At 35.1% G+C, this 15,722-nt stretch overlaps 1 protein-coding gene across 2 annotated transcripts in view; it reads right to left on the reverse strand.

The window, feature by feature from the left end:
• Positions 1-4,835: 4,835 nt before the first annotated feature.
• The window catches only part of TBK1 (TANK binding kinase 1), an 83,803-nt gene continuing 72,916 nt past the window's right edge, over positions 4,836-15,722 (reverse strand). For both annotated transcript variants that reach the window (XM_037846460.1, XM_037846461.1), the window contains 3 exons: positions 8,446-8,552; positions 8,151-8,222; positions 4,836-5,620 (listed from right to left, as the gene is read on the reverse strand). In XM_037846460.1, the coding sequence (XP_037702388.1) occupies positions 5,569-5,620; positions 8,151-8,222; positions 8,446-8,552 (231 nt within the window). In that variant the 3' untranslated portion in view covers positions 4,836-5,568. The remainder of the gene's footprint in view (positions 5,621-8,150; positions 8,223-8,445; positions 8,553-15,722) is intronic.

Here is a 15,722-nt window from a genome sequence, read left to right on the forward strand (position 1 = left end):
AGTTTTGGTTTTATTGATTTTTTTTTCAGTTCTCTAGGTCATTTATTTCTGTTCTAATCTTTATTATAATTTCCTTCCTTTGGCTCCCTTTGGGTTTCATTTGCTTTTTCTTTTTCTAGTTCCTCTAGGTCTAGGGTTAGGTTTCTGATTTGAGATCTTTCTTCCTTTATAATGTAAGCATTTATAACTATAAATTTCTCTCTGAGGACTGCCTTTGCTATATCCCATCAGTTTTGGTATGTGTGTTCTTTTTTCATTCACCTCAAGAAATTTCTTAATTTTCCTTGTGATTTCTTCTTTGACTTGGTTGCTCTGGTGGTTTGGAGCTGTGTGTATCCCAGAAACACGTTTTTAAACTTATTCCATTCCTGTGGGTGTGAACCCATCCTAAGTAGGACCTTTGGATAAGGTTACTTCAGTTAAGGTGTGGTCCACCTCAATCAGGATGGGTCTTAATCCTATTACTGGAGTCCTTTATAATTAGAATAAAATTCATACAGATAGGGCAAGAAAGCTACAGGAATCAAGCTGAAATCCAATGGAGCCCAGTAGAGAATGGAGATGCTAGCAGAGGCCTCCTGTGCATTGCCATATGACAGAGAAAACAAGGACCAAGTCCAGCTCCAGAATGCCAGTCTTGGGGAAGAATGCATTGCATTAATGATGGCTTGATCTGGACTTTTTCCTGGTCCCCAAACCATGAGCCATTAAATTCCCATTGTTTAAGCAGTATCTTTGCATGGTATTTTGAGCAGCTTAGGAAACCAAAACAGTTGTTTAAGAATATATTGTTAAATTTCCACATATGTGTTAATTTTCCAGTTCCCTGTTATTGATTTCTAGCTTCATTCCATTGTGCTCACAGAAGATTCTTTGCATGATTTCATACTTTTAAATTTACTGAGACTTGTTTCGTAACCTAAAATATGGTCTGTCCTATGTGCACATCAGAATAATGTGTATTCTACTGTCATTAGGTCAAGTGTTCTATATATGTCTACTTGGTTTACAGTATTTTTTAAAGTCCTCTATTATCTTATTATTTTTGGTATGGAAGTCCTATCCATTATGGAAAGAGATGTATTGAAGTCTCTTGCTGTTAATGTGAACTATTTCTTCCTTCAAATCCATCATTTTTGCTTAAAATATTTTGGGGCTCTGTTGTTAGCTGCATATGTTCATAATTGTCAAATCTTGTTGAATTTACCCTTTTATCAGTAATCAATCTACTCGTCTTTGAATTTAAGGTGAGTCTCTTGAAAACAGCATATAGTTTGGCCAGGCTTTTTATCTGATCTCTAACTTTGGACTACAGAGTTTAACCTATTTAAAGTCACTAATGATAATGCAAGACTGTCTTCTGCCATTTGCTTTTTGGTCATGTACTTTTTTATCCCTCAATTCTTGCATTAATGTCTACTTTCATATTTATTTGTTTTTTTGTAGTGTACCATTTTGAATCCCTTCTCATTTCCTTCTGTATATATTTTTCAGATATTTCATTTGTAGTTACCAAGGGGCTTAAATTTAGCATCTATAACTGTTTTCTTTGATACCAACTTAACTTCAATAGCTTACACAAGCTGTGTTCCTATTTCCCTGTCATCCCACTTTTATGTAGTTCATGTCACAAATGACATCTTTATTCATTATGAGTCCAAAACCATTGACTTACCATTACTTTTCATCTGAAATCCTGTAGGAAGTAAAAACTGGAGTTACAAATAAAAAGTACCTTAGCACGGCATTTATATTTGCCCATTAGCTCCCTTTACCAGAGATCTGTATTTCTTCATGTAGCTTTGGTCTATTGTCTAATGTCCTTTCCTTCCAACCTGAAGACTTCCCTTTAGCATTGCTATTAGGACTGGTCTAGTGGTGACAAACTCTTTCAGATTTTGTTCATATGTGTCTTGATATTTCCTAATTTTTGAAAGACAATTTTACTGTATATAGGATTCTTGGTCGACAATTTTTCCTTTTAGGACTTAAAATATGTCATCCTATTGCCTCCTTGGTTTCTGATGAGAAATTGGCCCTTAATCATATTAAGGCTCTTTTGTACATGACACATTGCCTCTCTCTTGCTTTCAGAATCCTCTTTTTATCTTTGGCATTTGAGTTTTTTTTTTTTTTTTTTAATGTCCTGTGTGGGTCTATTTGGGTTTATCCTGTTTGGAGTTGGTTTAGATTCTCTTTCTTCTTCTCTGGGATTCCTATAATAAATATGTTGGTATGCTTGATGGCATCCCATAGGTCTATTAGATTCTGTTTGTTTTTCTTCATTCTTTTTTCTCTTTGCTCCTCAGACTGAATGATTTTAATGGTTTTGCATTCAGGTTCACCGATTCTTTTTTCTGCTGACTCCAATCTGCTGTTGACCTCCTTAGGAACTTTTTATTTCTATTACTTGGGTCTTTAGCTCTGTTTTCATGATTTCTGCATCTTTACTGTTACCTTTTTTTTTTTTTTGTTTATCTGTCATTTTCCTTTAGTTTTTTGTCCTTGTTTTTCTTCGTTCTTTGTGTATATTTAGAACATTTTAAAAAAGTCTTTGTCTGGTATGTCCCAAGTCTGGTCCTATTCGTTGATGGTTTCTAAAGATTTTCCTGCTTATTTGCCCAAGCCATCGTTTCTTGTGTTTGTTTTGTAATCTTTGTTTCAACTTGTACATTTTAATATTTTAATGTGTTATTTGTTGCATTTAGTCACTGAGGTGTCTGTTCCTTAAGCTTGTAACCAGCTGGTGTCATGTCAGAGATTTTCTAACTTCCAGGACCTTACAGAAAAACAAACAAACAAACAAACACTTTTCCCAGTCTTTGTAGACTGGCCTGTGTGAGTTCTATCAGAGTTTAGCTCTCCTAATAAATCAGCCCAAGGTAAAAGCTTAGGGTCCTCCCTGGTCTTTTCTTGTCCTCAGTATGCACAGGTGGCCTTAGGAATATCAGTTACATAGCTCTAAATGTCCCTCTTCCCTAGAAAACTGCTCCCTGATGATTCCAGCACCACATTCTATGTTCCATAGTCAGCAATCCTTCACCCCAGATTGCCGTGAAGTGACTGTGCTCTCAGAAGATACAGGACAGCAAGCTTGCTAAGAGTGTCCTGGTTCAGTCCCTAAAGTCATCACCAGACAGACAGGCACAGACATAAATGCATCCAGTAATATGTATGAGGGTTACTCTGCTCCCTCCAGAATGAGTACCAGGGACCCACAATGGGAGTGCAGGCTGGCTTTGTGCCAAGTTTCTGTGGGGATGGAAAAGGGACTACATCACAAGATCCCTCCTCCTTTTAAATATTTTGAAACAATTTCAGCCTTACAGGAGTTGCAAAAATACAAAACCCATAAAGAGAATGCCAGTATAGGCCCATCCAGATACCCAGATCCACAAACTTTAACATTTTGCCTCATTTGCTCTTCTTTTCTTCCCTCCCTCCATCCTTCCTTATTCCTTCCTATCCATTTATCTTTATTGGCTTATGGTTTTGAGGCCAGAAGCAGTACAAAATTGAGGTGTCAGCAAGATGATGTTTTCTTTTTGAAGATGGTGGCTTTCTGGGGCTAGCTGCTGGCAATCCTTGGTCCTTGGCTTTCTGTCCCATGGCAGTACATGGTGGAATCTTCTATCTCTTTCATGTCCACAGACTTGCAGCTTCTTGCTGCTCCCTACGGCATCCTCCCATGTCCAGTTTCCTTTGCTTATAAGGACTTCAGACATATTGGATTAAGGCCTGCCCTCATTCAACTTGTGCAGCCTCTTTAAAAGTCTTATGTATTAATGTTTTCACACCCACAGGACTAGGGTTTGGGACATGAAGATACCTTTTCTGAGAGACATGACTCAAACCCTAATTCGATCCATCTTTTATCTGTCTATCTAGTTATCTTGCTATCTGTCTGGCTAGCTATTTATCTACCTGTTTTCTAAACATTTGAGAATAGGTTGTATACCTCATGCTCCTTGAACACTTAATACTTCCATGTAATTTCCTGAGACCAAAGATATCCACTTATGTAACCACCTTAAGTACAGTCTTTTAAAAAATACTAATGTGGATTAGACTTGTTTTTATCAATATAACTAATAAAAATACAATTCCATAGCAATTTCCACAGCAGGTGGGTCCTGGTATTCTTTTCTAGAAGTGCTAAAATAAGCACTAAATCTGCAAATACATCATCTTATCACATAATCTGAGTACAACTTTACCTAATGTTTATTGACATAAACTTTTAAACTACACAATTAAAGATACACATGTTGGATGGTCAAAAATTAAGTCAAGAGGGATTAAATATCACTTTGTGCCACACACTCTAAAATTTGTATAATCACTTACCCATGCGTGTATTTCTGTGTGTAATGGGACACTTAATATTCCCCACTATGATAATATCTCAATTATCTTAAATAAAATTCTAATCCATTTTCAGTTTTTAAAATGATTTTTCAATGCTCATGATAATCAACTTTACTCTTTAGGACATGATATCTTTATGATATGCAGATTGTGCATAATCATACTTCAATGTTCTGATAAGCCAGAAACCAAAACCAATAAAAATTGTAGGTATCTGAAATAATTTCTCGCTAAGCATAAGCTTTTAGTCTGGAACTCTGGGTAGATTTTTCAAAGAGAATGCTTCCTTGAATTTGCATAGCATCAATTTATAAAATAACTTCTAAATTTGTAATCAATGGATTTATAAGAGACTCAAAATTGTCCCACAATCCAATATTCTGAGAATAATTTACCATCACCACCCACATTATATTTTTAAAAGGATAACTTTTGTTTTTCAAACTGAAAAATAAACACACTCTACCTTAAAATTGAGAAATTTATTAATATTTTCCATGAAATAAGTAAGCAGAATTAAAATAAAGAAGAAATATATAGCTTAAAACAGTTGAAATGACCCTAAAATTTTTGACAGTTATACATTTATGGCACAAAGAAAATGAGTGGTTTTTAATAATTAAATCACCTAAAATTTTTGATCAATAATTCATCTGAAATTAAACAGATACAAGGATAACTGGGACTCTGGGCACATTGTAAAATGAAATAATGCCACTTTATCCTTGAAAAGACTGTGATACTCGTAAAAGTCATTCAGTCCTGCTCCCCAGTGACAGCAGACACCTCTCCAGTCTACCACTTACAAACATGTCAACTCTCAGTCTTTTCTAATTTGTAAAGATGCCAATTTTGGTTCCACTTAAAAATATTTCCAACAGGGAGTCAGAAAAATATGATCTAGTTAGCCCTATTCAGAAAAGTAGAGAAACTGTCTTACCATATTGGTCATTACTTTCTTCTAGTGCTCACTGAGGACCAATTTTCTCACATAATTATATATTTTAAAAGGTAAAAGACATCTTAACAGCAGCCAAAAATTTATATATATATTTTATGTTTTTACAATATAGTACATATTTACATGCCTACATCAAATACTGAATTGTAGAAATAAGAGACCACATACAGTGGCATTCATTTAATGCCCACACGGTATTTTCTTGTGCAAACTGAAACTTTCTCAAGCTTCTTAGAAAGCTAAAGACAGTCAACATTACGAAGGCCACCATCCATGGTCAAAGAGCCAAACCTAAAGCAAAGAAAAATAAAAAAGCAATTTCAAATATGCATTTATTTAGTCCCCAAGATTTTAGAGAGGAATATAAAAAACCTTTCAGAGGAACAGTTATTTTTAAAGACTTTAAGTAACTATGATTTGCTCTATTTCTTACTTTGAAACAGTACTTAAATAATAAATATATAAAAATATACCATGTAGCGGCTGGGTAAGATGTCTTAAGAAAATGGGGAGCGATGTAGCCCAGAGACTGTTGATAAGAATTCAATAATTTTTTTGGTGGGGTGGGATGGGAAGTATAAGCAAAGATGTGGATTTGGGAATAAGTTTGAGATACCTAAGAGACCGTGATGAATGGAACCTTGCTAGAACAGAATGTTATTTTGGGGAGTACTGGTAAACAAAGTTGGGAGAATAGGCTGGGACTAGATTGTCATATTCTTTGATAGGAAGTGTGAATTCTGACTTGACCTTTTAAGTTACAGGAGCTTAGAGGTTTTTGAGCCAAGAGAGTAGCATGGCTAGACCAGTATTTGGGGAGACTATTTTGGCTGTAGTATCCACAACAGATGAGAAGGGCCTAGCATGAAGGAAATAAGTTAGTAGGTTATTACCTAAGCTCAACTGTGAGGGGGAAAGGAGTTCTGAATTATGGTGAGGAGAGGGAATATGGAAATATTTTGAAGGAAGATTACCAAACTTGATGAGAGGGAATAGAGAAAAGTGTATAGAGCTGTTTGTTCATGAAGTAGGAGAAAGGTGGTTTCCCTGAAGAGGATGAGTAAATTATAGGGGAAACTCATTTGGAAGGATGATATTAAATGACTCCAGATGTACAAAATCTGAAGTGGTAGCAGGAAATCTATGTGGCTACTCTGAACAGAGATACAATACTCTGTGCAAGACCTTGCTTCTATTACTAGTTCTGTCACAAATTCTTCGGTTGTTGCTTAACATTTAAGATTATGCCATACTATAGCACTCCTATATTGTCAAATAGATTTGCAAATAAAACAGAGGGGGTATCGACCTATTGGACATACTATGGAAATTGGGGGTTTTATTCCACAAGGCATAAATGACTAATATAAAAGTTTGCTAAAGATATTTTGTTTCTGCTACTTGTTGGTCTTTAGCCCAATAGAATACACACTTAGAATTTAGATGAAATTGTAAAGAAACTGTAAACTAGATACTATAAAAATTAAATAATTACTATATAGTTTCTATAAACCAATAGGAAAAAAGATAAAAACAGGTAATTCATAGAAAAAATTTAATAAATTTATAAAAAGATGCTTGCCATCACTATTAACCAAAGAAATGCAAATTTTAAAAAAGAAAACAGTTTTCACTAAACAAATGGACAAACACTTAAAAGACTGATAATATTCAGTGTTGACAAGGGTATAACACACACACAGACATGAAACTATTAATAGTGATTATCCTGGCAGAGGGCAGGCATGAGGAATGGCAGGACGGAGTCTTTCATTTTCAAGTTTTTACAAATATATATTGTTTGAAATTTTTATAGAATGTCTTCTGAACACCAATTCATAATTCAAAAAATTAGATAATACTAAAGTATCTGATAACTTTCTGTACATAGGTCAAAAATCATATGACTTCCTGACAGTTAATCTTTCCAAGTCTTAGGTATTTTTATATGAGAAAAAAGTTATAATGGGGGAAAGATTACATGAGGAGATAGGAGGCTGGGTTTTAGCTCCAGCTTATTTTCCCAAATACTTGTACAACATGGGAAAGACTATGCATTGCTACCTTACAAGGTTGTAATGCACATCAAGTCAGATAATGCAATTTGAAAGTGCCCTCAAAGACACAAAGTATCATTTTAATGTGAAACATTTTTATTAGTGTTATTAGGGTTAGGGAACCTGTAGAGGAGCACCTAAGGGCCAAAAGAGAAGGGTTCCATTACAGAGCCAAATATGACTTAATTTCTCTGAGTAACTAGAATGAGTAAACAGCCATCCAAAAATGGCTTTCTTTGGCATTGTACCTTTTCAAAGTCTCTTTCTCCCTGATTTATTAGCACTTTGTAGATGATGAGCAGTCACACTGCAGCGCAAAGAACTGCATTTCCATTGGTATTTATATGCTATGAGATTTGCAGAGGGCTCTGTAAGTTACGCAGCACCAATCAGAGTGCTTGTATCTGTCTTATCAGTAACTCTGATTCCTAAAATAGAAAATTATGATTCTAATAAGAAAAATGTTATAGAAAACAATGGGCAACAGATTTTGGTTTTTGCAAACTGATTCAAATACGCAAATAATTTTATTAACCAGTGCTTCTATAAAATGGAATCATAGTTGACTGGTCTTTATCCAAATAACCCCAAACGCAGAAATGGGCATTAATGAATTCACAATCACAATGAGAGAAAACAAGGGTTCTGGTTTCAATCTCTTTTCTACTGCTTAAGCTATCAATAAAAGGTGACAGATACAAGTATAAATAAGATGTACTCAATTCCATATAAAATCACAGAGCAGTATGATATATATTGCTCACCTTTCCAAAATATGATTATTTTCGGCAAGTTCTTTAACCACTCCTTCCATTTCTTCCTTTAATTTCTTCATACTGTACATATAAAATAAGCAGATAAATGAATATGCACCTCTGTTCAAAACATGTACACAATTGTTTTATAATTATATTTTTATTTCAGTTCTGTAGATTTAACTAACCCATTTAATAACACTGTAGTCATAGGAAACATCAAAAATTTCAAAATGTAAGAGCAAGATCACAAACTGAAATAAAAGCAAATGAAACATTATATTGCCAAATATAAATTTCTTACCCAAGAGTCATTTCCACTAATGTGTTAGAACTTGGATAAATTGGAGCCATTGTATGGTTGATTCCACTGGAGGCTGCAAACATTTTCTGAGGTAAAGTTTCTTGTAACTGAAATACCAAAAGACTATATCAATCATAGAACAGAGAGAGTAGTTACACAGATTGTAGACTAAATGCTATAGGTTTTAATAGGCTCTTTATAGCTTTACATTTTAATTTCAAAACCATTAGTGATAAAATACTTAAAACACTTTTTAAAATCTATCTTATAGATGATAAAAGAATGGTCTATTGGATATTTTAGTTGCAAAATATCTGTTTTTAAAGCTTGGCTCAAAATATTATCAAAAATAGGTGAGAAGAAAGTGATGTCACCAATATAGTGGAGTGAGATGTCTCAGGATTCTATTCTCTCTGTTTTTTTTTTTTCTTTCTTAGAGAAATTTTGGGTTTATAAAGCAATCATGCATAAAATATAGAATTCTCATAAACCACCCTCTTACTAACAACTTGCATTGGTGTGGAACATCTGTTACAGTTGATGATAGCCTATTTTGATAACTGTACTATTAACTACAGTCCATGTTTTAACTTAGGGGTCACTGTGTAGTATAGTTCCATGGATTAAAAAAAAAAAAATTATTCTGTTACCCTATATACAGTCTAACATTTTCCATTTTAATCACATTCAGATATATATTTCAGTGCTGTTAATTACGTTCACAATGTTGGGCTACCAAAACAACCATCTATTACCAAAACATTTCCATTATTCCAAATAGAAACCCTGTACATTTTAAGCCTTCACTTTCCCATCCCTATCCCCACCCCATCCCCTGGTCACCTATAATCTAGATTCTGACTCTATGAGTTTGCTTATTCTAATTATTTCCAATCAGTGAGATCATACAATATTTGTGTTTTAGTGTCTGGCTTATTTCACTCAACTTGATGTCTTTAAGGTTCACCCAGGTTGTTGTCTGTATCAGACCTTCTTTCCTTTTCTGACTGAATAATATTCCATTGTATGCATATACTACATTTTGTTTATCCACTGAGGGACACCTGAGTTGTTTACATCTTTTGGCTTTTGTAAATAAAGCCTCTATGAACACTGCTGTGCAACTATCTGTTTGAGTCCCTGCTTTCAATTCTTTTGGGTGTATACCTAGTAATAGGATTTGCTGGGTCATATGGTAGATCTATACTTAGCTTTCTGAGGAACCGCCAAACTGTCTTCCACAAGGGCTGCACCATTTTACATTGCTACCTGTGATGAATGACTTCCCATTTCTCCATATCCTCTCCAACACTTGCTATTTTCTGTTTTTTTTTTTTAAATAGTTATTCTAATGGATGTGAAAAGGTATCTCATTGTGGTTTTGATTTGTGTTTCCCTGACTGCTAATGATGTTGAGTATCTTTTCATGTGCTTCCTGGCCATTTGTATATCCTCTTTGGACAGATGTCTATTCAAGTCTTTTGCCCATTTTAAAATTGGGTTGTTTGTCTTTTTGTTGTTAAGTTGAAGGATTTCTTTATATATTCAGGATATTAAACCTTTATTGGACACATGGTTTCTGAAGGTTTTCTCCTATTGTATAGGTAGTTTTACATTCATGATCAAGTCCCTTGAGGCACAAAAGTTTTAATTTTGATAAGGTCCCATTTGTCTATTTTTTCTTTCATACCTTGTGTTTTGGGTGTAAAGTCTAAGAAACCACTGCCTACCACAAGATCTTGAAGATGCTTCCCTACGTATTCTTTGAGTTCTATAGTTCTGGTTCTTATATTTAGGTCGCTGATTCCTTTTGAGTTGATTTTTGTAAAACATGTGAGATAGGGATCCTCTTTTTTTTTCTCTTTTTTTGCAAATGGAGATCCAGTTTTTTCAGCACCATTTGTTGAAGAAACTACTGTTTCCCAATTGAGCAGCCTTTGCCCCCCTGTAGAAATCAGTTGGTCATAAATGTGAAGGTTGATTTCTGAGCTCTCAGTTTGATTCCATTGGTCTAAATGTTTGTCCTTGTGCCAGTACCATGCTGCTTTGATTACTGTCGCTTGGTAATATGTTTGAAGATTGGGAAGGGCAAGCCCTCGAACTTCATAATTCTTTTTCAAGATGAAAAGCCAAGATGATTGGTTTTTCCATTTCTACAAAGAAGACTTAGAATTTTGATTGAGATTGTGTTGAATCTATAAATTGCTTCGGATAGGACTGACACCTTAATGATATTTAGTCTTCCAATGCATGAACATGGAATGTCCTTCCATTTATTTAGGTCTTCTTTGATTACTTTTAGCAATGCTTTGTAGTTTTCTGTGTACAAGTCCCTTTACACCCCTGAATAGATTTACTGCTAGATATTTGATTCTTTTAGTTGTTATTGAGAATGGAATTTTTTTCCTGATTTCTTCTTCCAATTGTTCATTGCTTGTGTGTACAAACACTACTGATTCTTGGGTATTGCTCTTTTACCCCACTACTTTGCTGAATTCATTTATTAACACCAGGAACTGTGATTTTTCAGATTTTTCTGTATAGAGAATCATGTCATCTGCAAACAGGGAAAGTTTTACTTGTTCCTTTCAAATATGGATGCCTTTATTTCTTCTTATCTAATTGCTCTGGCAAGAACTCCCAGTACAGTAGTGACGGTGGGCATCCCTGCCTTGTTCCCAATTTTAGAGGAAAAGCTTTCAGTCTCTCACCATTAAGTAGGATGTTAACTCTGAGCTTTTCATATATGCCCTTTACCATGCTGAAGAAGTTTCCTTGTATTCCTAAGTGTTTTTATCAAGAAGGGGTGCTAGATTTTGTCAAATGTCCTTTCTGCATCAAGATGATCGTGTGATTGTTTTTCACGTGATTCTTTTTCCTTCATTGTATTAATGTGGTATATTACATTAATTGATTTTATTCCTGCATACTAAGGATAAATCCCACCTGATCATGGTGTATAATTCTTTTAATATGCTGTTGGATTCGGTCTGCTAGTATTCTGTTGAGGAATTTTGCCTCTATATTTGTAAGGGACACTGGTCTGTAGTTTTCTTTGCTTATGGTACCTTTGGCTTTGATATGACAGTGATGTTGGCCTTGTGGAATGAATTTAGGGAGTGGTTCCTCTTCTTCAGTTTTTTTGAAGAGTTTGGGCAGAACTGGAGTTAAATCTTCTTGGAATGTTTGGTAGAATTTCCCTGTGAAGCCATGTGGTACTGGGTTTTTCTTTTTTGGGAGGTTTTTGATTACTGGTTCAATGTCTTCTAATGGTTATACATTTGTTGAGATCTTTTATTTCTTTTTCAGTCAATGTATGTTGTTTGTTTGTTTCTAAGAATTTCTCCATTTCACCTAGGTTACCTAATTTGGCATACAGTTGTTCATAGTATCCTCTTATAGCCCTTTTTATTTCAATGGGGTTGGTAGTAATGTCCCCTCTATCATACCTGATTTTTGTTATTTGTATCCTTTCTTTTCTCTCTGTCAGTCTAGCTAAAGGTTTGTCAATTTTATTGATCTAGTCAAAGAACCAACTTTTGGTTTTGTTGATTCTATATTGTTTTTGTTTGTTTGTTTGTTTTCTATTCATTTATCTCTGCTCTAATCTTCGTTATAGGCTTCCTTCTGCAAGCTTTGGATTTAATTTGGGCTTCTTTTTCAAGTTCTTCCAGTTTTGAGATTAGGTCTCTGATTTGAAGCTTTTCTTTTTCTTTTTTTTCCTCCACAATTTTATTCACACACCATACACTCCATCTAAAGTATACAGTCAATAAGTCTTTCTTCTTTTTTAATGTAAACACTTAGAGCTATTAACTTCCCTCTCAGTACTGCCTTTGCTGCAGCCCATAAGTTTTATTATATTGTATTTTTATTTTCATTTGCCTCGAGATATTTCCTAATCTCACTTCTGATTTCTTCCTTACCCCATTGGTTGTTTAAGAGTATGTTGTTTAATTTCCAAGGATTTGTGAATCTTCCATGTCTCCATTTGTTACTGATTTCTAGCTTTATTCCATTGTGGTTGGGAAATATACATTGTATGACTTCAGTATTTTTTAATTTATTGAGACTTGTTTTGTGACCCAACATATGGTCTATCCAGGAGAATGATCCATGTGCCCTTGAGAAGAATGTTCTGTTTTTGTTGGGTGAAGTATTCTATACATGTATGTTAGGTCTAGTTGGTTTAGGGTATCATTCAAGTCTTCTATTTCCTTATTGACCTTCTGACTTGATGTTCTATCCTTTAAAGCAAGTGGTGTATTAAAGTCTCCTATTATTAATGTAGAACCATCAGTTTCTCCCTTCAAATCTGCTAGTATTTGCTTCATATGTTTTGGGGCTCTGCTGTTAAGTGTATATATACTTATAATTGTTACATCTTCTTGTTGAATAGTGCCTGTTTTTAGTATATAATGATTGACTTTGTCCCTTGTAACTGTTTTTTATTTAAGGTTTATTTTGTCTGATACTAGTATAGCTACCCCAGCTCTCTTTTGTTTCCTGCTTGCAGGGTATATATATTTTTTCCATCCTTTCATTTTTAACCTACTTGTATCTTTGAATTTAAGGTGAGTCTCCTGAAGATAGCATATAGTTGGATCATGCTTTTTGCTCCATTCTGCCAATGTCTGCCTTTTGATTGGAGAGTTTAATCCATTTAGTCACTACTGATAATGCAGGATTTTCTTCTACCATTTTGCTATTTAGCCTTTGTATGTCTTGTATGTCTTATACCTTCTTTGTCCCTCAATTCTTCTGTTAATGCCTACTTATATATTTTTTCTTTTTGTGTTGTACCATAGTGAGTCCCTCCTTATTTCTATCTGGATATATTTCTCATTTATTTTCCTTGTGGTTATATCCAAAAGCATAGACTTACCATGATGTTTTATACATTTGCATTACAGCACCTATAGGAAGAAGTGGAGTTACATATGAAACAATGTGCTATATAATACTGGCATTTGTAGTTACCCAGTTGGTTACCTTTACTGCAGGTCTTTATTTCTTTATGCTGCTAATAAAGAAATTTTTGAACCACTGCTAACGTCCTTTCCTTGAAGTCTGAAGAACTCCCTTTAGCATTGCTTGTAGGGCAGGTCTAGTGGTGGTGAACTACCTCAATTTTTGTTTCTCTGAAAATGTCTTAATCTCTCCCTCATTTTTGAGAGTCTTGCAGAACATAGAATTCTTGATTGGCAGCTGTTTTATTTCAGCACTTTTTAAGTATTTCAACCCACTGCCTTCTTGCCTCTATAGTTTCTGAGGAGAAATCAATATTCAATCTAAATGGGGCTACCTTGTACATAACACATTGCTTTCAAACTCTCCTTGTCCTTTGCATTTGATAGTGTCTGATCACACATATATGATGGGGTGTTTGTTTTTTTTCCCATATTTATCCTTTTTGGTGTTTACTGGGCTTCTCGGATATGCATATTCACATCTTTTGCTGAGTTTGGGAAGTTCTCTGTCATCATTTCTTTGAATAGTCCTTCTGCCCCTTTCTTTCTTTCTTTTCCTTCTGGGACTCCCATAATGTGTATACCAGTACATCTAATGGTGTCTTAGAGATGTCTTAGACTATTTTTGCTTTTTATAATTTTTTTTCCTTTCTGTTCCTCAGCCTGACTCATTTCAAGTGTCTTGTCTTTGAGCTCACTGATTCTTTCTTTTGCCAGCTCCAAGCTCCTTTGAAACCCTCCTGGGAATTTTTCATTTCAGTTACTGTGGTGTTCAACTCCAGTAGTTCTGTTTGGTTCCTTTATAAAATTTCTCTTTACTAGGGTCTTATATTTCTCATTGATTGCTTTTCTGATATCCTTTAGTTCTTTCTCTGTACGTTCCTTCATCCCCTTGAGCATTTTTAAGAACATTTTTTTTTTAAGGCTCTGTTTGGTATGTCCACATTCATGTCATCTGCATTGGTGTTTTCTGGATCTTTAATGGGCCATCATTTCCTGTCTCTTTATTTGTCCTGTACTTCGTTTGTCCTGTTTGTTGTACACTGTACGTTTTAATATTTTAAAGTGTTAACTCTGGGATTTATTCCCTGAGATAGCTTCTTTCTTGATTTTGTAACCAGCTGGTGATAAGAGAGATTCCTTGAGCTTCAGCCCTCCTATCAGGAAGGTCTGCCTCAGGCAAATGTAGTGTATAGGGTTTTCATTGTCTTTCTGGGCCTCTATCATGTCCTGGGCTTTAACTTGTTGGTTGCTTTGGAGTTTACAGGCGTTTGGTTGTCCCCTTTCTTTCCCAGGAGACAGCCCTCCCATTTCCAAGTGTTTGAAGCTGGCAAGTCTTTGCCCCAGATTGTCCACCTCTATGTTTTCTTACACTCCCTTCATTGTCTCAAGCTGCTTTTGCCTATAGGGCAAACTCTGGGAGAAGGGGCACACCAGAGAGTATCTTCCCAAGTAAATCTTGGGAAATGAGAGAAGACAAAAATAACTGAAATCGGAAATGAAAGGAGGTACCATACTACCAATCCCACAGAAACAAAAGAGATTTATTATAAGAGGGTATTATAAATGCCAACAAATTAGCCCAGATAACATGGACAAATTCCTAGAAATATACAAATGACCTAAACTGACTCAAAAATAAATAGAAGCTCTCAACAGACCAATAACAACTAGAGATTTAATAAAAAAAATCATCCAACAAAGAGAAGCCTTGATCAGATGGCTTCATTGGTGAATTTTACCAAACATTCAAAGGAGAATTAACATCAATCCTGCTGAAACTCTTACAAAAAAATTGAGGAGGAAGAAACACTTCCTAGCATATTCCATGAGGCCAAATCACAATAATACCAGAGCTAGATCCTACAAGAAAAGAAAATTAACAGACTAATATCCCTTTGGAATACAGATGTAAATAAAACTCCTTAACAAAATACTAGCAAATCAAGTCTAAGAGCAAATTAAAAGGATTTTAGGAGCAATGTCATCAACAAAGCGATGTAAGACATCCTCTGAAAACCCTCCCCCAATTCAACGACAAAAAGGACTAATCTCACTTGCTTAGAACTTTGGAGGGAGGTAGAGACTGAAGAGGGATTCTACAAATGCTGAATCGAAGAGAGAGAAAAATATCAGGTAGGAAACTGCTGTCCTAGACTGGCTGGTCTTCTTCTATCCCCCTCACTCGGTCCCATGCATCTTGGAAAGTTCCAAGAGGCAGTGGTGGGATCTTTCCCACCTCCCAACAGGGACACAGGCTACAAAAATTCTCACAGCAGTGAGAAAGATCCCCATTGGGGAAGCCCT

Source organism: Choloepus didactylus, chromosome 8, assembly GCF_015220235.1.
Source record: "Choloepus didactylus isolate mChoDid1 chromosome 8, mChoDid1.pri, whole genome shotgun sequence".
NCBI lineage: Eukaryota > Metazoa > Chordata > Mammalia > Pilosa > Megalonychidae > Choloepus > Choloepus didactylus.